The sequence below is a fragment of the Pipistrellus hanaki genome, assembly GCF_964339955.1.
Source record: "Pipistrellus hanaki genome assembly, chromosome: 19".
In the NCBI taxonomy this organism is placed as follows: Eukaryota; Metazoa; Chordata; class Mammalia; order Chiroptera; family Vespertilionidae; genus Pipistrellus; species Pipistrellus hanaki.
Window position 1 is genome coordinate 2,989,025 of NC_140521.1, and position 22,194 is coordinate 3,011,218.

At 43.4% G+C, this 22,194-nt stretch overlaps 1 protein-coding gene and 1 long non-coding RNA gene across 7 annotated transcripts in view; one reads left to right on the forward strand and one right to left on the reverse strand.

Annotated features, from left to right (window-relative positions):
• Positions 1-667: 667 nt before the first annotated feature.
• The window catches only part of HORMAD2 (HORMA domain containing 2), a 42,139-nt gene continuing 20,612 nt past the window's right edge, over positions 668-22,194 (reverse strand). For all 6 annotated transcript variants that reach the window (XM_084867526.1, XM_084867525.1, XM_084867527.1 and 3 more), the window contains one exon: positions 668-1,626. In XM_084867526.1, coding sequence (XP_084723652.1) covers positions 1,516-1,626 — 111 coding nt within the window. In that variant the 3' untranslated portion in view covers positions 668-1,515. The remainder of the gene's footprint in view (positions 1,627-22,194) is intronic.
• The window catches only part of LOC311613536, a 57,604-nt gene continuing 41,850 nt past the window's right edge, over positions 6,441-22,194 (forward strand). The window contains exons 1-2 of the long non-coding RNA XR_014793469.1: positions 6,441-6,514; positions 6,865-7,087. This is a non-coding gene — a long non-coding RNA (uncharacterized lncRNA). The remainder of the gene's footprint in view (positions 6,515-6,864; positions 7,088-22,194) is intronic.

The window sequence follows — 22,194 nt, forward strand, 5'->3', positions numbered from 1 at the left end:
GCAGCCCGTTTCAGGATCCTGACAACCTGGAAAAGCGCCTCCTCACACCGAGCCAAACGGGCCTCTGCAGCCTGCAGGAGTTCGGCCTCGGATCTGCCCTCCGGAGAGACACACAATAACCCTAATCCCTCTGGTAGACAGCTAATCTCCTCATACGACTCCCTCAGAGGCAATCGTGGTGACTCAGGCTGCAGTTCCATCCAGGATATAATAAACACAATACCTTCCCCTCTCTCCTCCCAGCGGCAGGGCCAGCTTACGTGAGGACACGGGACATGCGGGAGAGAGAACGCTCCCCGCAGCAGGCCCGGTGTGAGCCCGGTCCCAGACCCCGGTCCCTGGAAGTCAGAGATGGATGCGTGCCGGCACAGGGCAGAGTGACGGGGCGCTCCCTCGGATTCTCCTCTTCGGAGAGCTCAGCCTTCTTCCGGAGAAAGCACACCTCTGGCCCCGATGCCCCGATTAGTCTGGCTCAGGGGCTGCAGGCTTCAATCTTTTGTGTCCCTTAGAATCGGGGGGTTCCCATGGGGCCCCATCCTTGGAGACTTTGCTTCCGTAGAAATGAGACGGGCCTTGTGAACTCTATTTTCAGAAGCCCTCCAGAGCTGGCGTTCTTTCTGTGCTTGGAGAAACATCGATCGAAGCAAAGAAGAAAAGCCAAGCAAGAAAGCAATACCTTGCTTTTTTATTTTATTTTATTTAACTAGCAAATTTAACCAATGCATTTATTTAAATGTATTTAACCTATACATTTCAGTTATTGGTTCTATCCATTTAAACTAAATCCCATGTTAGAGAATAACAAAAAGAACACTTGAACATTTATAGTTCATTCTGTCTATCAAAATTCTTCCAGAAAAAGGGAACTAGCAACCTCATCTGCAGGTTACAGACTGAGGGCTGCTGGGAGGTAAACTGAGGGCTGCCGGGAGGCATTCACCACAGGCCTTACGAGGGAGCCAGGCTCTGGCCCCCCAGCCTCTTCCCGGCCTCGGGCTGGCCCACAGATCGGGCCCAGGGCCAGATGGGAAGAACCTGATCGTCCAACACTTAGCTGTTCCACCTCGTGACTGCATTAACACAGAAATCACTCCTGGGCAAGCACTCCGCACTCATCTGTGCCATTCGGTGGGAATCCTAATAAAGCCAGAGGGATTCCAGGGCACAGGTTACAACAAGTTGGAACATTTCACAGTCTGAGTACCAGGGAGTCTGATTATGCAAAGAAAACCCTCTCTCCTTTGAGAACAACGGCCTGCTTCTCCTCCCGGAGCCGCGCTGGCTCCTTTGTAAATAGGAAGGGCGTCTCAGCTAAATCCCTGGAAGCAAGGCTAGCCCAGGGCAGCCCGGACCGCTTCCCTGCGGCCCAGTGAACACACATACCTAATAATTTATCAACTAAGGAAGCTGAACAACAAATTAGGAAAAGGGTGATGATAGGAACTCACTACTAAGACACTTCATGTAGTTTGTCGCAAAACAAGATTCTTTGGGGATAAGCGTAGCAGAGTCTTCTCATCTTGTTTCCTCTCCAAGGAAGATGCGTCTCAGCGGCTCGCTGACCTTCCTCCTCTTCCTGGCGCTCTCGGAACTTTGCTGACTGAGCTCAATGCTCCTTCTCGGGACCTGTGGGAACCGCCAGAGAGAGGCACATTCAGCAAAGGGCCTGCCATCTGCACGAGGACACACCAGGCAGGCAGACCGAGCACTAATCCGAGCGCTGCATAGCGGATCCAAACCTGCCTTCCCGAGGGCCAGTTTGGCCCTGCCCGGAGGCCCCGCTGCCAGCAGCAGTCTGCGGCTCCCAGTCTCAGCAGCCGCGGGCCTGGAGGCAGCCCGTCAGGGACAGCTGCTTGGCTCTCTGTAGTGGATGCGGCACATCCACCTCTTGAGGAGAGAGTTGTTAGGGTGTGAGGCCAGCAAGGAGCAGGGAAGGGTCAGGCAGATGCAGGGCACTGATCGCTTTAGAGGCGATAGCATCTCAGTCCCCGTTGAGGTGGCGGAAACATACCGCGTGTCTCTCCTCTCAGGCTTCAGACTAAGGACCTGGGAAGGACACGGGCCTTCCTTCTTGAAGAGAAGAGTCACTGATTAAAGGGAAGTTGATTAGTGAGTCATCATAGGTATACAGTTCTCTCTTGGGCTCAGCCTTGGTCAAGATTTTAGGACTTATTTTTGCTTAATGGAATGAACAACTAGATGTATTATAACCTGTCAGACCATCTCCGATGCCGGGAGTTCCGGGAAACACACAGAGGATATTTTTTATATTTTCTAGCCACTAGATGGGAGGAAAGGTTTTTCCATGTCCTCTGCTCTTTCTTTGGTAGGAAAATAGAATAAGTATTAATATTTTGTTGTTATTGTTAATCCTCATTGGAGAATATTTTTATCCATTGATTTTAGAGAGAGTGGAAGGGAGAGGGGAGAGAGTAAGAGGAGAGAAACATCATGTAAGAGATCCACATCAATTGGTTGCCAAATAGGGCGTGGAACCTGCAGCCCAGGTACGTGCCCTTGACTGGAATCAGACCATGACCCTTTGGTTAGTGGGGCCAATACACTAACCACTTAGCAACACTGGCCAAGGCAAGATAAATATTTTTAAGTAAGACTTGTCAGAATCTACGAGAGGTTCCAACATCATCCTTTTTTCTTTTGTTATAAATATAGGTTATTAGTATTGCTATATTATTACTACAAAATAGTGGGAATGGCAATAAAACATTTAAGTACCATTTAGAACCAAAGATTGGGTCTACAAATGGTTAACATAATCACTAACTTTTCTTTTAGCTTTACAAAGCAGTTGAAATTCTGATCTCAGAAACCACAAATTCCCTTTGGCTTAAACTAAGACATTGACAATAGAACTCTGAGAAAATAAATAGAGCTGCTCACCAAATACATGCTTTGCTTAGATATGTAAAAAGTGAAACCGGTCTGCTCTAAAGGGAGGGAAATAGCAACATAAAAATCCAAAACCCAAAACCCAACTTCTTTCTTTGTTACAGCGCGGCTGTCAGAAAAGGTCTTGGTACGATCCGCTTTCCTAGAACTGCTGCTTGGGTGTGCTTTTCACTCCAGTGACCTGATCCTCATTTCTATCAAGTCTGGGGACACTGAGGAGAAAAGAAAAGGGACATACAAACCCTTAAATGACAAGCAGGCCTGGTGGTTTAATGGTTTTGTTCTCTTCTTCTTTGCTCAAAAGTAAGCCAGCGTTGTATTATAAGTTTCAGAACTAGAATTTCATTGTGGTGAGTTAACGGTGATATTTTAAATAATGTATTCGGTCTCAAGGAGACCAGTGAGGCCTGGGAACTTTCAATCATTGACAGAAAACCAGTGGGTTCAAAAGTGAGTATGTGATCCGTCAGGGACTCTTCCTAACACAGATGAACAACCTGCATGAACTACATAAACCACAGATTTGTCCATACAACATTTTCCAAGTGCGTTCCAACCGACTGAGTGTGCACATTGGATGCCAAAGCCAGCAGGCAAGCTGAGGGCCAGCGATCAGGCAGGCTAGACAGACTATCTGGGGGATTTAACATCGGTGATCATCCAATGATTTATAATGCATGTCATATGATACTTTAAACAGAGAGCTTTCCAAGTGTCCCTTGTATACAGACTAACCAGAGGCCTCTATGATCCACTTACCAATGGAGCCTCAGAAGTGGAGTAGCTACACATATTTCTGAAAAAAGCCCTAAAATATGCTTTCTGGTGTAGGATACTTCCCTGCTAATATAGTCTCCATTTGGGAAGCCAAAGAGCAGGTTTTGCCTTAAGCACAGCTGGCTGGTTTGCTGACTTGGTAACAGTCTTTGAAAAGCCCTGGAAAGCTGTCTTTTCTTTTAAATGAGCCCATTTATTTCTTTATTCGCTTGCTTTAAAAACTGGTTTGAATGTTTATTACTGTTTATCCTGGAAGTTAATGAGACCATATTAGTCATCTTTTTATTCCCAGGTTCCTGGCATCTGGTAGGCGCTCTTAAATTATTGGCTGAATTAATTAATGCATTTTGAAATTGATTGGAAGCCAGGCATTGTGCTGGGCACTGGTATCATATCACTAGTGTTATAAAGATGAATAAGACACAGTCGTTATCAAGAACTGACTCTTATAAGGAAGAAGCATAAAGCACATGATCGCAGTCTAATGCAGTACAATATAATTCAATGGCCATAACAGACATTCATTCATCCAGCAATTATTTAGTGAGTGCCAGTGCTGTGCATGGCACTGTTTTAGGTGGTTGGGGCACATCAGTGGCAAAGAGATAAGAATCCCTGCCCTGTTGATTTTACAATCTGTCCATTTTGGGCTTGATAACTTCCAATGGCCTCTCGCTGCTTGTAGGATAAAATCCAGAGTCAGTACCTGTGCTTTCACACTGTCAGACTCTTTACACGTCTAGAGAGGAAGGGGGTCGCTGATTGCCTGTAGACCCTGAGGATGCCCTATCAGGTTTGGCTCAGTGGATAGAGGATCAGCCTTCAGGCTGAAGGGTCCCAGATTCTATTCCGGTCAAGGGCTCAATCCCCAGTAGGGGGTGTGCAGGAGGCAGCTAATCAATAATTTTCATCATTGATGTTCTGTATCTCTCCCCCTCTCCTTTCTTCTCTGAAATCAATAACAATATATTGGGGGTATATGGGGGGTGGGGTAGAGAAAAGACAAGACACTGATGAAAGCTATGCATTCTCTCCTCAGAAAAATGCTCAGAGAGAGAGAGAGAGAGAGAGAGAGAGAGGGAGAAACAGAGAGAAAGAGGGGAATGAAGGAAGGAATTGTTATACATTTCACGGTAGCAGGCCCTTTGAGGGGCTCCAAGACGCCCTGAATCCCCCCAATTAGAGTCATTACCCCCCTCTCCCCAGAGCCTGGCTGTGCCCAGCAGTCCCAGCCTCAGCTCTTGCACTCTGCCCCTCGCCCTCTGACCTCTCAGTGTCTCACGTCTGGCTCCTTCCTGATTTCAGATTTCTGCACACGATGTTCCTTCTGCCTCAAATGCTCTTTTCCTGCCACCTGCCCGCTCTCTGCCTAATTCACTCCTTAGTCATTCTTCAGATTGCAGATGAAAAATTACTTCCTCAAAGAAATTTTTCCTAACCCCATGCTCTCTTTTTTTAATCCTCACCCGAGGATATGTTTCATTGATTTTTAAAAAAATATATATTTTATTTATTTTTTACAGAGAGGAAGGGAGAGAGATAGAGAGCTAGAAATGTCAATGGGAGAGAAACATGGACCAGCTGCCTCTTGCACACCCCCTACCAGGGATGTGCCCACAACCAAGGTACATGCCCTTGACCGGAATTGAACCTTTCAGTCCGCAGACCGATCGATGCTCTACTGCTGAGCCAAACTGGTTCTGGCTGTTTCACTGATTTTTAAAGAGAGGAAAAGAGAAGGAAGATCCCCAGTTGTCCCCTGTACATGCTCCAATTGGGGGTCAAACCCACAACTGAGGTATGTGCCCTGATCAGGAATCAAATCTACAACCTTTCCGTGTATGGGATGACACTCCAACCCACTGACCACACCAGCCTCGGCCCGATGATATGCACATAGTAGGGGCTCAATATATATTTTTCAATGAGTGAATGACTGTTCCAAGAGCACATGCCAGCAGCGCAGAAAGGTACTGGAGGCATCAGCGGATGCAGTGATGAGTCACGCCAGTGTAGCAGTCAGGGATAACTCGGGTGGCAGTGCAGACAAAGTCAGCAGTGAGAAGTATTTAGAAGACTGGCCAATTGCATATGATGGTGAAGGAGAGGCAGGTATGTCAAGAATGACTCCAGTTTCTGGTTGAGCTAACTTCACAGATGGGGGTTCCGTTCCCTCGGGTAGAAAACCATGGGCGCTCTGAACCTATTGGGTTTGGAATACCGTGAAGCCCAGTGGCCTGAGAAGAGGCAGCTGCGTGTGGAAGTGAGTGCTCGGGAGAGAGGTCGGGGCTGGAGATGTCAATCTGAGCGTCATCAGGATGTGGAGCTCATTAATGCCATGGGTGTGGAGGACTCGCTCATTGAGAGATGAGAGCGTGAGAAGGGAAAGGGGCCAGGACATAGCCCAAGGAGCGCCAACAGAGAGATTAGGTGGAAGACGAGCCAACAAAGAAAGATAAACGGCCAGCAGGCTGTCACACAGGAAAGCCCAGGGAAGAGAGATTGTGGGCTCGATCCCCAGTGCGGGATGTGCAGGAGGCAGCCAATCCAGGATTCCCTCTCCTCACTGATGTTTCTCTCTCTCGCTCCCTCTCCCTTCTTCTCTGAAATCAATAAAAATATATTTTTAAAAATTTGCTCTTCTTTTTACAAACATTTGGATGCTTCTAACAGTGTAAAGGCAGGGATGGGTTTTTTTCCTTTTACAGATGTGGAAACTGAGGCCCAGGTCCCACATTTAGTAAACGGAAGTTTTGAACCCACACCTCCCGATTTCAAATTCAGTGCTCCTCATAACTTCCCTCTTCAACCAGATGGGAAAACAGAGGTAGGAAACTGGAAGTGAGGCCATCAGAACTCTATGTAGGGTTCTCCATCTGGGGTTGACCTTTTTTGAACATAATCTACTGGGACCTCACGCTAAACACAGCCAAAGCCAAATTCTTTTTTCCCCCCTTTGTGACCAGTTTTTCCTTTGACTTTTCAATACGTGTTAATCACCATTTCCCAGTCATCAAAGGTCAAAGGCATAGTCACTGTAGATTCCTCCATCAGCCCCTAATGCCTACTCAGAGTTCTTAAATGAGTAGATGGAATAGGGCAGACAGAGCGCCTGGTACAACATCACACATGCACAAGTCATTCAGGGACTGATGACTGATCATTCCCACCCCTCAGGTTTCCCAGATTCCAGCCAGACTGGATGCTGTGGTCAGCTGGAACATGGGCACCGTTTTTCAATGTGAGCACCAAGACAGAGACTGGTGGTGCGGCCACAAGCCAAGGGATGCGAGGGGCCACCTGGAGCTGGAAGAGGCAAAGAACCCTTGGCGCCTCCAGAGGGAGCATGGCTCTGTCTGCATCTTGACTGCAGCCCAGGGACATTGACTGTGGACTTCCGGTAAGAGATTAATTTCTAATGTTTAAGCCACCAAACATGCAGTGATCTGTTACAGAAGCCCTAGGAAACTGATATAGTCACATTTCCCAAACATACCTCCTTCCGTTCCTCCTCCTTTATTCTTCCACATTTCAGAAAACAAAAATCTCCTATTACTTACTCATTTTAGATTTTGAGTAATTCCTTTAAGGTCAATCTCTATTTTTATCCCCACAGCACATTTTTGTAATTGTGTTTTTCTGGCAGCATAAATATTTTTTAAGCAATGTGTCCTTTACCTGGGACTGGGTTTTAAATTCTTTAGGAATTCCTTTGTATTTAATATTATGATCTTTAGACTCTCCAATGCCGTATGCAGTGTCTTCCACACAGCAGGTATCAATAATTCTTTTACTACCTATTGTTATCCCCTACAAAAGTGTTCAATTGCTAAGTTATTAATATATCCTAAAGTTGCACTATTATGCTAACCATTAGCTATATGTGACCATTTAAATTTAAATTTAAATTAATCAAAATTAAATACAATTTAAAGTTCAGTTCCTCAGCTGCATTAATCACATTTCAAGTGTTCAACAGCACATGCGAATGCTCAACTCAAGTGTTCACTAGCACATGTTACACATCACAGATATGGAGCACTTTCATCATCACAGGCAGTTCAGCTGGACAGAACTGCTTTACAGAGGCAATCTGCTTATACTCCAAGTAAACATGAAGTTTCCTAGGGACCAAAGTGATAATAGAAATAAACTAGAGCCGAAACCGGTTTGGCTCAGTGGTAGAGCATCCGTCTGCGGACTGAAAGGTCCCAGGTTCGATTCCAGTCAAGGGCATATGTGGGTTGCGGGCACATCCCCAGTAGGGGGTGTGCAAGAGGCAGCTGATCGATGACTGTTAGAATCCTAATGACATATTTTTGCAAAAATAGAAAAATACATTCTAAAATTCATATAAAATCTCAAGGGACCCTGAAATTCCAAAACAATTTTGAAAAAGAACAAAATTGGAGGCCTCCCCCTTCCTGCTTTCTTCCTGATTTACTACACGCTACAGGAATCAAGACTTCTGTGTCCTGGCGTAAAGACAGACATTCAGACCAAGAGTTGGAATAGTGAGCCCAGAAATATCCCTCACTTATATGGTCGCATGTCAACAGGGTGTCAAGAACACTCTCAATGGGGAAACTAAAGTCTTTTCAACAAATAGTGTTAAAAAGATAAAAATAAAGTGGCACACAACAGAAAAGATGGAACATATTTCCTGAGATGCCACAGTCTGAACAGGACTATCTGTTCAAAGTGTTATCCAACAGAAATAGAATGTGAGACACAATTACAAGCCACATATATAATTTTAAATTTTCTTACAAATATATTTTATAAGGGAAAAGAAACAAAATTAAATTTCAGTAATTATTGTTTAATCTAATATAAAATATTATTTCAATATGTAGTCAACATACAAATTATCGAGATAGTTTATATTTTTTTCTTAATACGTCTTCACAATTCAGTGTATATTTTATATTTATAGCATATCTCAACTCAAATTAGCCACATTTCACGTTCTTAATAGCCACATGTAGCTAGTGGCTATCAAATTGGACAGCACATAGTGTGTGCTGTGTGAGTGTGTGCATGCATGTGTGCGTGCACGCATTTTAAATGTGTCAAAGATATGAAATGTATTTATTGGTAATTTTAAAATTACCAATATGATAATATAGTCATGTGTAACTTATATAATTAAAAATATAAAGTTACACATTAATTTGCTTATTAATTTTGTTAAAATTTTGTCTTTTATTACTTGATATGTTTATCATCAACATGCTTATTACTTCAACTCCTTATTTTCCTTTATTTCAATGTGGTGAAAGCTTTATTATGAAACCACTTTTATTTGTAAACTGAAAGGTAATGAATGAATATAAAAACACCTTAAAGCTTATTTGGCTTACCTTTCACAATTATAAAACATTTTAAAATATTAGATTTTTTTTCCATGGAAAAATGTGTTTCTTTCCTAGTTTCAAAGGCCTGAGTAATTCACTATTAATTCAGTGGTAGCTAACAGGAGACACATAAGACACAGAAAAACGTACTCAAGTACACACTTGAAGTAATTATCAAACGAAAACGCTGTCCTCGGTTTGCGGCATGCGGGAGGAAGCCTGGGGCAATGCATGATGATGTTAGTGGATGTACTGAACTTGACATAGGTTTGCTGATTCTTCAAAAAAGAGATGAACAGATAGGAGCTTCAGCATTGGAAATGTGAGAGCCTGCTTCTCAGAGACTCGCTATGTAGGTCATTTACTCAAATCGGAGCCTCCACCAATTACTTAGCAGGTGTTGAAAGGAACACAGCATAACTGTAAGGACAGAGATGACTTTAGAGAGAGCACCATCAAATATGCAAAGAGAGGGACCACTCTGGGTGGCAGACTGAGATGGAAGAGCCTGCCAGTGTGCTAGCCACACCCGGGTCGTAGCTGCCCACTCTCGCGGGCAGGAAGAAGAGGGCAAAGCAGATGACACTGAGGAACGCGCAGCCTCTGAATAGTTCTTTGCTCGGCGGGCAGAGCAGCAGACACGCTCGCTAAGTCAGAGCTGCACTGTCCACCGGCCTGAAGTTCACTTGAGGAGAAAGAGACGAAACAAAACAACCCCCTAACGAGAGGTCTTTGGGTGTGTAGAGGGAGGATAAGTTTTACATGAGGAGCAGACACTAAATTTTTATTTTCCTTTCCCAGCAGACACTGAAACATCTTCAGTTTCTAAAACAAAATGAAGATGAGCATACCTCTCTTTCTGATCACTATTACTTTTAATATATTTGAATCATTTCCTGTAATCCACAGAATTTTCTATGGCACCAATTTAGTTCATGTCTATTTCATGGCCTGCTTCCATTTCCCATTTATTTCAATTACTGATATAGGCCCACGGAATGAGATGCAACAGGTAAAATAAAGGTACAGCGAGATTTCCCCCAGAAAGCAACCACTATTGCCAGTCTCTTTCATTTTAAAATCAACGCGACCACTAAAAACTGAAACTGCTAGAAAAGTCACCACATCATCTCTTCCAATTGTTTTACTAAAGCGAAGCAGGGCCCTAGCCAGTTGGCTCAGTGGATAGAGCATCAGCCCAAGGGTTGCAGGCTCAATCCCCAGCCCTGACTCAAGAGGCAGCCAATGGATGAGTGTCTGTCATATCAACATTTCTCTGTCTCTCCTCTTCCCTTCCACTCTCTGTAAATAAGTAAATAAAAATCAAGCAGAAGCAGGCCTGGCCACAGTCAGAATGAATGAGGAGGTGGAGGTTTTGACCAAGTGACACTAGCCGCGGGGTCACTCCGGGTCTCATTCTATGGAGGTGGGCTTTCTCCCCATGCCCCCCCCCCTCCCCATCTGGAGACCACGTGCTTTCCTCAGGACGAAAGGAAAGGAGGGACAATCGAGGCGTGGAAGGAGGAAGCAGAGCCAGGTCAGTGCTAGGGCCGCGGGATGGGCCGCAGGAGGTCCCGGAGGGCCGGGCAGCAGTGTCAGGGAGTGAGAGCACAGATGTGTAAACAGCACCCTCCTAGCTTCCAGCCCAGGAATGCAGGAATGCAGAGGAAGAGGAGCACGCAGGGAGGGGCTTCGCCATAAGCCCGGGGCTGGTGGAACACGTCTGACCAGCTTCTTCTCCAACTGCACACGTTTTCCCTGACTCAGGAAAGCCTCAGGCTGGGCGGGTGCCAGGCCAGCGTGCCACGCTCCGGCAGAGGGAAGTCTTTTGGAACCAACATGGAGAGGAAAAACTAACGACTGTACACACACACACACGCACACTGTGCACACACACACACACACACTGTGCACACACACACACACACACACACTGTGTGCACACACACACACTGTGTGCACACACACACACTGTGCACACACACATTGTGCACACACACACACTGCGCGTGCACACACACACACTGTACACACACACACACACACACACACAAGAATAAGAATCGAAGTCCTACTGCAGGTCACAATTGGTGAATTGTGAATCAGAGAAAAAATGAGAGCATTTTCAAAAACCTTCCGAATTAGTTAAAATCAGGGCTGCCAGACAAAACCGGTTTGGCTCAGTGGATAGAGCGTCGGCCTATGGACTGAAGGGTCCTGGGTTCGATTCCAATCGGGGGCATGTACCTGGGTTACGGGCACATCCCCAGTAGGGGGTGTGCAAGAGGCAGCTGGTGGATGTATCTCTCTCATCGATGTTTCTAGCTCTCTCTCCCTCTCCCTTCCTCTCTGTAAAAAATCAATAAAATACATATTTTTTAAATAAAATAAAATCAGGGCTGCCAGGCACTGCTCGCCTCCAGGGGGCGCCACTCCCATGGCTGCCTGTTTCCGGCATCCCTGACTGGGAAATGGTGCCGTCCGCAACCATACAACCCGCATGGCAGCACCGCTGGGCACTCACACCGCTTTCGAAGTTTCCCCTCATTAAGCTCTTACTTGGGATGCAGGCTGCTCCCTTTGGCTAATATTTCCTATGACAGGAGAAAACAAACATTTAGAGCTTTATGGATATGTTTTCTTAAAGACCCAAGGTTGTTGAGTACACACTGCAGCGTAGCTATGCTACAGAATATGACCAGATTATATACCTAACGTATGACACACTGTACATGTTTTCCAAACTATAAAGATTTTCCATGATGGGTAGGGCTGCCCAGTTTCAAATTAAACACTATTTATTTAGAGACGCGGGGCCAGTTCAAACCAGGGTGGGCCGGAGAGCCGAGGAGACTAGAACTCTTGTCGCAGGGCCTCTGGCACGTTCTACCCCGGGCCTTTCAGAGTGTGATGATGAAAAGTTGAAAGTTTCTCTTTGTTTTAGAAGAGTTTTTCGGATCTCCTTCCTCCCCCTCTCCTCCACCCTCAGAAAGTATCTCTTTTCACTGCCATTATCGAATTCAGCAATCCAGCAGAAATAAAAGAATCTAAAAATGAGACGTGAGACATGAAACTGATCTTGTGTTTCAAATGATGCCACTGTAGTTTGTAACTTCTGGTTCTAATATTCCTCATTAGGAAGTGTCTAACCAAGTGAGATCAAGAAATATTAGTCATCGGTAGATAGGGCTGTGCTTTGTTCTCTTCTCCGCTTTGAATTAACTGTTGCGTCTACGGGAATCAATCTTTTAAGTTTTGGGTGTGTGTGGGGGGTGGGTACTGAGCTCATTCCTGGTGGTTTTAGAATTTACCCACATTTTCCCTTTTTGTGGAAATATTTACACTGGGGATTTCCACTAAGGGAATTAAAATTAATTGAGCTCTTTCTTTTTATTATAACAGCTGAGGCCATATTTCTATTAGTGTCTTTTTTCCCCCTTGCCCTACACATTAGACTCAATCTCAGGGTTCTCATGAAATATTACATATGTAAAATAAGGTAATATATGTGGAAATGTTTGGCACAATATATGGTACATGCTAATCACCCAATAGAAATTGAATATATGGTTGCTCTGAGTGAAATGTGCTCTGAGCTGGTATGGGGATTTTAAAAGATCTAATTTATCTTGGTTTATAGGAAGTATAACGGAGCCCTGGCTGGTGACTCAGTTAGCTGGAGCATCATCCTCACACCAAAAGGCTGCTGGCTCATTCCCCGTCAGGGCGCATGCCCGGGTTGTGGGTTTGACCCCCAGTTGGGGCATGTATGAGAGGCAACCAATCGGTTTCTCTCTCACACTAACGTTTCTCTTTCTCCTTCTCTCCCTTCCTCTCTCTAAAATCAATGAAAACACATCCTTGGGTGAAGATTAAGATAAAGTATAAGGGATCTGAGTGATAAGTGAGATTATATATCCAGTAATGAAGTCTTCAACTTCAACTATCAGCTATGAATGTCTAGTTCCTGTAAGTGCAATAGCAGAAGATGAGCTAGATATGCTTGAAAATGCTTAACTTAAAACGAAGGGAAAGAGTGTGGAACCCAGAGCCACTGAAAATGGGAATGCCGACAAACTGCAACACCCTCTCAGATCCCACCCAAGAAGCAACGAGTAAGCCTGAAAACTCGTCCAGCTGGGTTTTTTGGGTTTTTTCACGGTGTGGTGTGGAGACTGAGAACAGGGGGGCCGGGTTCCATCGCTGGCTGTCCAGTTTCCATCACAGAAAAACAGGGAGGGGGCAATGTGTGCCATGCACCGAACAGCACTGCTTTGAGGATTCATGACGTAATGTCTGTGGAGGCTGGAGCTCCTTGGAAAAAAGACACTACATAAATATGAAGCAGTATTAATATTTAGGCTCGGTCCACAACGTGAGACCGCTCTCCCTGGCCCATGAGGTCATGCACAGACTTGCGAAGTGCGCTCACATGCCCACAAAGGCGTGTTGTTAGCTGCCTCGCAAGTGGACTGTGCAGCTTATCTGACCCACCTGGTCGGGGGGCCATGGAGGGATGTTCCCTGTCCGGGTCTCCAGAAGGAACAGACAGAGAGTGCTCCACTCCCGCGAGGAATGAGCCGTGGCCAGAGCACTCGATAGCATTCAGGGCTTCCCAGGAATGCGGTGGGAGTTTGGGGATGCTCTGGCTCAGAATGAAACAAAGGGCCAGCCACATCGCATCTGGATTCGGAAGAAAGCCTCGTGTGGCTTTCTCAGAGGAAATCTGCAGGCAGAGTAGGACTGAGAAAGCTGCTTCTTGGAAGGGTTGGCTTCTATCTTTATAGGATTTGCTATCTTTGTAGGGTTTGGAGGTATTTTCGTCCTGGGAAAGCTGTCAGCTCCAGGAGTTGTCTCTCTGATAGCAACATCCTGACTCCTCATCAGAGCCTCAATCTGGACATGCTTATCGAGGGCGATCTTGCAGAGGTTTCAGTTCTGAAGTTTCAAAGAACAATTAATTCGATGTAGACACTGCCTTGCAACATCTTGTGGTTTAACTCAAGGACAATAATGCTTTTATGGCAAAATATTTGCATCTCTCTGTTTTAAAAGATATCATTAATTTGGATCCAAGGGTCCTCAGGCATCAGAAACCACCATATTCAAAACGCAAGTTTCATAAACTTATCATCATTAGCACTTCACAGTGATTCTGAAGCTGTCTAAATACCAAAATATTTGAACAGCAGATGGAAAAAAATGTGAGGAATCTGTTATCTGATGTTCGTTTCCACGTTGACCTAAGTTGGGTTCTTTCGGGTCTGATTTGGCTTCCAGTTCCCGGATTACAATGCTATTTCAGACTGACCCATGTGCTTTTTAAGGGAAGGGAACAGAAATGCTATAGCCTTCTCCACGTGGAGCCAAATCTCCACTAACTAGAAAGTCTTTGCTAAATAAAATACTGGCCTTCTTTCTTCCTCTTCCCTCCCTGGATGAGCAGCTTAGTCCTAATGCCAGAGTTAGGGGGGCCGGAGCCTGAGCAGGTGAGAAGGGCGCCCGTGTGGAGAGCAGGCCTGGCCCTGAGGATGAGCTGAAGGCGTGAGGAGGCCTCATCAGTGACTCGCAGTGGGTGTGAGAGGGAAGGGGTCCAGGGTAGGAGAGCCAGCGCCCTGGAGGGCGGAGATGGATACCTGTACGTGTGTGGGGAAGGTGGCAGGGTGGGAGTTTGCTTGCACTTAAGGGGACTGATTAAGTAAATACGCTAAGCATAAGGAGCTAGGTTCCTCACGGAGGGAGAAATTACAAATATGCAAGTGAGAAAACTAGAATAATTTTTATAGAATTGACTCAGAATTGTCAATATAGGTGTGAATTCTGTAATATAGAGACATAAATGTAGTTGTGTGTGTGTGTGCTTACACATATATTCTCTAGCTCTCTCCACTGCAAAAGTCCACATCGAGGTGACTAAAAGGAACCACTGAAAAACCTTGGAGAAATGACTGCAGAAAGTTGTGCCAAATTTGCTGTGCCAAAGTATAAGGAAGTGGGGCATGTAAAAACACACACACACACACACACACAAAAAAAAAAAAAAAAAACAGCTGGAAGGGTCTCCCACTAGCAAATTATGAGACAGTGAGAGCATCAAAATAAGTATGAGTAATGGATAACATAGGCACCCATAATTAAATAATGAATAAATGGGAAGTTTAATAAAGATCAGGCTAATTTACATAGTTTCAAAGAACTTCCCTACCAACTACTTATTTATTACAAAGGGGAAGAAAGTACCTGGAGAGTAGAGAAGCCCGGCAGAAACCACCTTAATCAAGTGAGCCAAATAAAAGTCACCGGAACGGACAGTTCTCAGTCCAGTCATGTGTCACCTGACAGGAAGCAGTGAGGGCACCACGTCTGTGGGATTCTTGAAAAGATGCACACCCTGAAGTTAGCCATGCATAAAGACCAGATAAGCCCAAACTGACCTTCTCCAAAAGAACTGGCCCGTTCTATACATACATGTCAAGGTCATGCAGGCCAGAGAAAGCATGAGGAACTACTCCAAACGAGAGGCCAAAAACATTTCACAAGTAAATCTGCATGAGCTCGAACCCGGACCCATCTGCCCAAACGGCCATGACTGGGACAGCTGGGAAGGCGTGGGTGGAGCCTGAGGGTCAGCTGGCAGCAGTGGTCAGAAAGACCTCCCTGCCTCCCAGGCTGTGGTTCGGTAGAACGCCCAGACTCCTGGGCCCCGCAGGCTGCGGTGATCTGGAGTTGGCCAAGCAACTGGCTCAGAAAAGCACATCACTGTGCTGTGCTTGCAGCTGTAAGTTAGTGTTTCAAAGAAAAATAAGATCAAACTAACTTATTATTTTTTAAAAGACTGTACAATTCCTTATTTTTTCCTGTTGTTATAATGCATATTCTACAGACAACTGTTGTAGACACTGAAGCCATGGAAGTCAAGTAGACATGAGCAGATCGATATCTTTAAAAGAGGACTCAGTGCTTTGTGTCAAAGACACTGTGAGGGCAACATGAAAAGAGGGAGGCCGGTGGCCCGCATTGCTCACCTGGGCTAAGGGCTAGCGGTGAGAGAGTAGTAAGTGGTCCGATTGGAATCTACTGTCCCAGGGAGCTCCCTGGCCTTGCTGGCAGACTGGAGGTGGGTAACCAGGAAGCAGAACTAAGAGTGGCTCTGAGGGTTAGTCACAGGAGGTGGGTAAATGATGGTGTCATTTACTGAGACTGCGAAGACTGAGGGAGTGACTGCTGATGGGAAAATCCTGAGAATTGGGTGTCAGACAGTGGAGTGGTATGGATGGACACCCAATTAAAGTAGGATAAAGAGGACAGAAAGCAGGAGAGTGGACACAGCAAGCACAGGCAATTCTCTTGCAAGACAGGTGTGATTTGGCGCCAATGAAAGAAGCAAGAGCAGTGTGTTTGTGAAGATGCAGGCAGAAATTAGCTTGGCTTGTTCTCGTGACAGTAAAAGAACTGACGTAACAAGGAAGGGGAACGTGTTGAGTAAGAGTGGGAAATAAGGCAGGTAACACGGAGCCAGATCATGAGCCACCTGAAAGTCAGTCAGAGGTGTTTAGACTTGATGCAGTAGGAAGTAGGAGTCATGAGACACTTTAATTAGGGAAGTGATCTGACGAAAGTTATATTAAAGACAATCAGATGGCAGTGGTATGCGGGAGAGAGCAGGAGGTGGGGGGAGAGCCTGAGGCAGTGGCAACGATTCAAATGTGAGAGGATGAAGGCCTGGACTCGAGTTTTGGCAGAAAGAACAGGCTGGAAGGGGAAGGCTTGGCGGAACTGTGGTACCTGACTAAATAAGGAGAGTGCTACCAGGATTCTCAACTTGACATTGAAAAGATAAAGGTGATGCTGAGAGGAACTGGGCAGAGAAACTTGTTCTGGGCGTGAAAGGTGGAGGGCGATGGTGAGTAAAAAGATGAGCATACCGGACTGGACATCTGACAGCTGGGAGCTAACACCATGTGTGATGCCTGAAGCCCTGAGAATGGAAGGACCCTCTCGGGAAGTTACCAGAGGATTGCATGGAAATGAGAGGGCAAATCAAGAATAGGAAGTGAGAGATCTACCACAGGGAGAGGCAAAGAATTCCCTGGAAATTGGTGAAGGGAGATTCCAGGCACCAGGCAGAGAGAGCAATCACGCAGATTCGGTCAGAAGTGAAAAGCTCCAGGCTGGATTTCTCGGTGAGGATGAAATTATCGCTTCTGAGCATCTCAGGGAAGACTTAGACCAGCAATGTCCAGTAGAACTTCCTGTGACGATAACACATTTTATCTGCACTGTCCACCACAGTCACTAGTCAGAGCACTTAAAAAGTGGCTGGTATGACCAAGGAACTAAACTTATAATTCTACCTAAGTAAAATTAATTTGAATTTTAACCACATGTGGTTAGTGAATACCATTTGGACAGTTCAAGTCTAGATAATCAGCAGAATATTTGAAGTTGAATTAGGAATACGTATAGAGAAAACTAAGAAAATGAAAACAATTATTAACCACCGGGAAAACAAAAACTTATGCAAGAAAGGAAAATCAAGTATGGCTTACTACATAACACAGCTCTAGACAGAATTATATAGTTATAAAAATGCAAGCACAAGTTATTGACATAACCCAAATTATAAACTGGGAGGCTATTAGGTGGTTATTTTATTGTATCCTCATTTGCCAAATAAGTATAGATATTTTCTCAATAGCACTAACTTTATTTCTCTAATATATCCTTTTTTTACAAAAATATTTTTATTGATTTGAGAGAGAAACATCAATGCGAGAGAAAAACAGTGGTGTCTCTTGCATACACCCTGATCGGAGGTCACAACTACAACCTGGGTATGTGCCCTCTGGTGCCCAAGACAACCTCAACTAACTGAGCCACACCCGCCGGGAATCGCTAATATATTCTGAATGGCTCCACGGCACTTCATGTTATTGGTCTACAAAAATATACTCAACTGACCCTTCACTGAGTGACACTTAGGTTATTTCCAATTTGGGACAATTAGACATAGGGCTTCAATCATGAACACTGTGGGTCACTGCTTTTTGAAATACAACTGTAATGAGGCAAAATTTACATACTATTGCATCTATTTGAAGTGTACACTTCTATAAGCTTTCATAAATATCTACAGGGTGCCCTTCCAAAATGTATATATATATTTTGAGTAATTATAAAGGCAGTGTTTATTAAAATACATTTTGTTTTCAAAATGTAAGAGCTATCAGCTATTAGCATGTGCATACATTTTGGGGGACATCCTGTATATACTTGTAATCACCACAATCAAGACAGACAACATTGCAGCATCCCGAAGTTTCCTTGTGTCTCTGCAGTAAATCCCCACCCCATCCCAACACCGATTTGTTTCTTATCATTTTAGATTAGTTTTGCTTCTAGATTTTCATGTAAATGAAATCATACAGGTGTGTTCTTTTTTTTATGACTTTTAAAGATTCATTCAGTTCATTTATTTATTTATTTATGTCAGTTTGCTAATTTTTGTCTTTCAAGGAAAGTGTCATTTCAACTAAGTTGTCAAACTTACCAGAATACAGTTTTCACTCTAGTCCTTTATTTTGTTCTTAATGTCTGTGGAATTTGTGTCAATATCCTACTTCTCATGCCTGATATTGGCAATTGTGTCTTCTCTCTTAATTTCTCAACCAGTCTAGTTAGAGGTTGACCAATTTTACTGATATTCCTTTTGGTTTCAGATTTACTGGAACTTGTTTTATGACCAGAATATGGTCTAACTTGGTGAGTGTTGTACAAACATTTGAAAAGAATATGTATTTGGTAGTTTTTGGATTGTTTTATTAGGGTAATAATACCAAAATTATTGATAGTTCAATTTGGATATTTTCTATTGCTCTACAAGTTCAGTGATCTATTTTTATAGCTTCTAATCTGCTGCTAATCCCATCTAAATACTTTAGATGGGATTAGCAGCAGATAAATTTTAATACTTTAAAATTTCAGATATAGTATGTTAAGCTTTATAGTCTGTTTGCCTCCCCTCCCGCCCCCTATTTTTAACACTTCCCATTTATCTCATTATTCTATTCATTCATGTTTTTATTTAAATCCCTGAGCACAGCCTTATCCCATTTAAGTATAACTTACACACAGTAAAAAAATAATCCTAATTTTTAGTATACAGTTTTGACAAATGTACACACACACACACACACACATATATTTCATCAACCCCCAAAACTCCACTATGCCCCTTTTAGTGAAACCTCACACTCAGCCCTGAAACCTACTGATCTATTTTCTTTCCCTATAGTTTTGCTTTGTAAGAATGTTGTATAAAAGATAAACTGACAGCACATCAGTCTGAGTTTCATAGACCTGTTTCCCAGAAAAAAACTGGTGAAAATTATTTTTAAAAACATAAAGTCTCTGAAATGATCTTAAGGAAATACAGCAAATGAGGAAAGCTCTATGCAAAAAAAAAAAAAAAAAAAAAAATTACAAAAATTTGGCAAGAACAACAAAAATTTGTAGTATTTGGACCAAAATCACTCCCTCCATTCTCCAGGCTCTGTGAGATTCCACTCCACTCAACTCCAGACTGGTGTAGCCAGGAACTCCCAACTCCCTCTCCCCCAACTCACATTAAGAAGCCTATATTTATGAGAGGGACAGACGTGAGCATTTCTCATGCTGGCCCTACCTATCTATTGCCGAGGATAAATTCTACGTCATATGGCCGGAATTACGGGTTTCCATCTTCTACCCAGCCCCAAGATAAGACTAATGCTCTACTTTGGGTGAAGTACCTCTGAGAGTACAAAGACACCAATCACTCTTTCCCTGGTTTATAAGACAGTGAGTGGTTCCATGCTGGGAGTATCAAGCAGAAAAGTCCGGAAGCTAATGTTCCTCAATAGCTAATACTCAGTTCCTCAATCAGAAATTTTACTGAGAGATGCTTGCCACTGTTCCCATCCCCAGTTCTGGGGCTATAGCTTAGAGATTTTACCAGGAGGTAGAAGTGGAACATCAAAGAGATCACTCCGAAACTCTCCCCAAGGAAAGTGACTTATTTGCAACAGAGCATGAAAGAAATTCAAGGCAAAGGGCACTCTCAAACACAGTGAAGGTTGTATTGAAAATGTTGAGAGGTTATTGGTAGATTCATTGGAGATACATATGGGCTAAACTATAGCTTGGCCAGTTTGCAAGAGATGATCAGGAATTGAAGCAGCTGGGAGGAACCCTCGTGAGGACAGAACAAATCTCAAACGCCAACTTAAGGAACCATCCCTTCAAGGAGCACAAATTTGATTGGACTAGTCTCTAGAGAAATTCATGCCTGGGACACTTTTGAAAACAATCACCAGCAATTAGTTTAACAGCTGGGTGTGGTCATGGAAAGAAGACAAAGAAAGCCCTGATAAAATCATCATCATCCCAAAATGACTGTGTGCATATTCAAGGCTGCACTACCTGAGTAGCAACTTCAGAGGCTTAATACTACAGGGGGAAAGTAGATTTCACTAAAATAATCAACCTCTCACTAAACAAATAAATAAATATTAACAATAGCCAAAACCGGTTTGGCTCAGTGGATAGAGCGTCAGCCTGTGGACTGAAAGGTCCCGGGTTCGATTCCGGTCAAGGGCATGTATTGTACCTGGGTTGCGGGCACATTCCCAGTAGGGGGTGTGCAAGAGGCAGCTGATCAATGATTCTCTCCCATTGATGTTTCTAACTCTCTATCTCTCTCCTTTCCTCTCTGTGAAAAATCAATAAAATATATTTTAAAAAATAAAAATTAAAAATAAAAATAAATAAATAAATATTAACAATAACAAGCCCGAGCAGTGAGAGAAGAACCATAACCATAGTTGCTATAATATATGATGTAAAATGTCAAGTTTCCAACAAAATATTATAAGACATGCAAAGAAATAGGAAGATATGACCCATACACTATAAAAATAAACAGATAACACAAAATGTCTGTGAGAACAACCAGATATCAAAGTTAACACACAAAGGCTTCAAAGTATACATCATACACATGACCAAAGATTTAAGGAAAATCATCTTTAAAGAAACGAAGGTATGACAATGTCACACACAATAGAGAATACCAATAAAGATATGCAAATTATAAAAAGTACCAAGTGGATCTCTCTCTCAAGAAAAAGTACCAAGTGGAAATTCTGGAACTAAAGATGCAATAACTGAAATAAAAATTTTACTAGAGAGCTTCAGCAGTAGATTTGAATTGACAGAAGAAAGATTAGCAAATTTGAAGACAGATTAACAGAGGTTATGCAATCCAAAAACCAGAGAGAAAGAGAATGAAGAAAAATGACAAGACCCTCACAGAAATGGGGAACACACCAACATGCACATAATGAAAGAACGAGAAGGAGAGAAAGGTGAGAAAAAATATTTAAATAAACAAGGACTAAAACCATCCCAAATTTATTGAAAACATTAACCTTTACATCCAGGAAGCTCAATGAACTACAAGTAAGATAAATACAAAAAGATCCACAAACAGACACAACATAGTAAAAATGATAAAAGGCAAAGACAAGATGAAAATCTTAAAAGCAACAAGAGAAAACAACTCATCACTTACAAGGGAACCCTATAAGAATAATAGTTACTTCTCAGCAGAAATAATGGAGACCAATTAGGCAGTAGAGTAACATATTCAAAGTGTTCAAGAAAAAACTGTCAAATAAGAATCCTGTATCAAGCAAATCTATCTTCAATTTTTATTGTTGTTGTTAATCATCACCCAAGGATTTCTTTTTTCATTGACTTTTAGAGAGAGTAGAAGAGAAGTGGAGAAACATATCAATTGGTGCCTCCCAAATGCACTCTGACCAGGGATGGAGCCTGCAACCAAGACAGGTGCCCTTGATCAAAACTGAACCCAGGACCCTTCAGTCTAAAGGCTGACACTCTATCCATTGAGTCAAACTGGCCAGGGAGAACAAAGCTATCTTTAAAAAACAAAGATAAAATAAAAATTTCCAGATTAACAAAACCTGAAAGAGTTTATTAATACACACACACACACACACACACACACACACACTAGAGGCCTGGTGCATGGATTCGTACACACTAAAAGGAAATCAATTAGAAGAAATATTTTAGAGGCTGGAGAGGG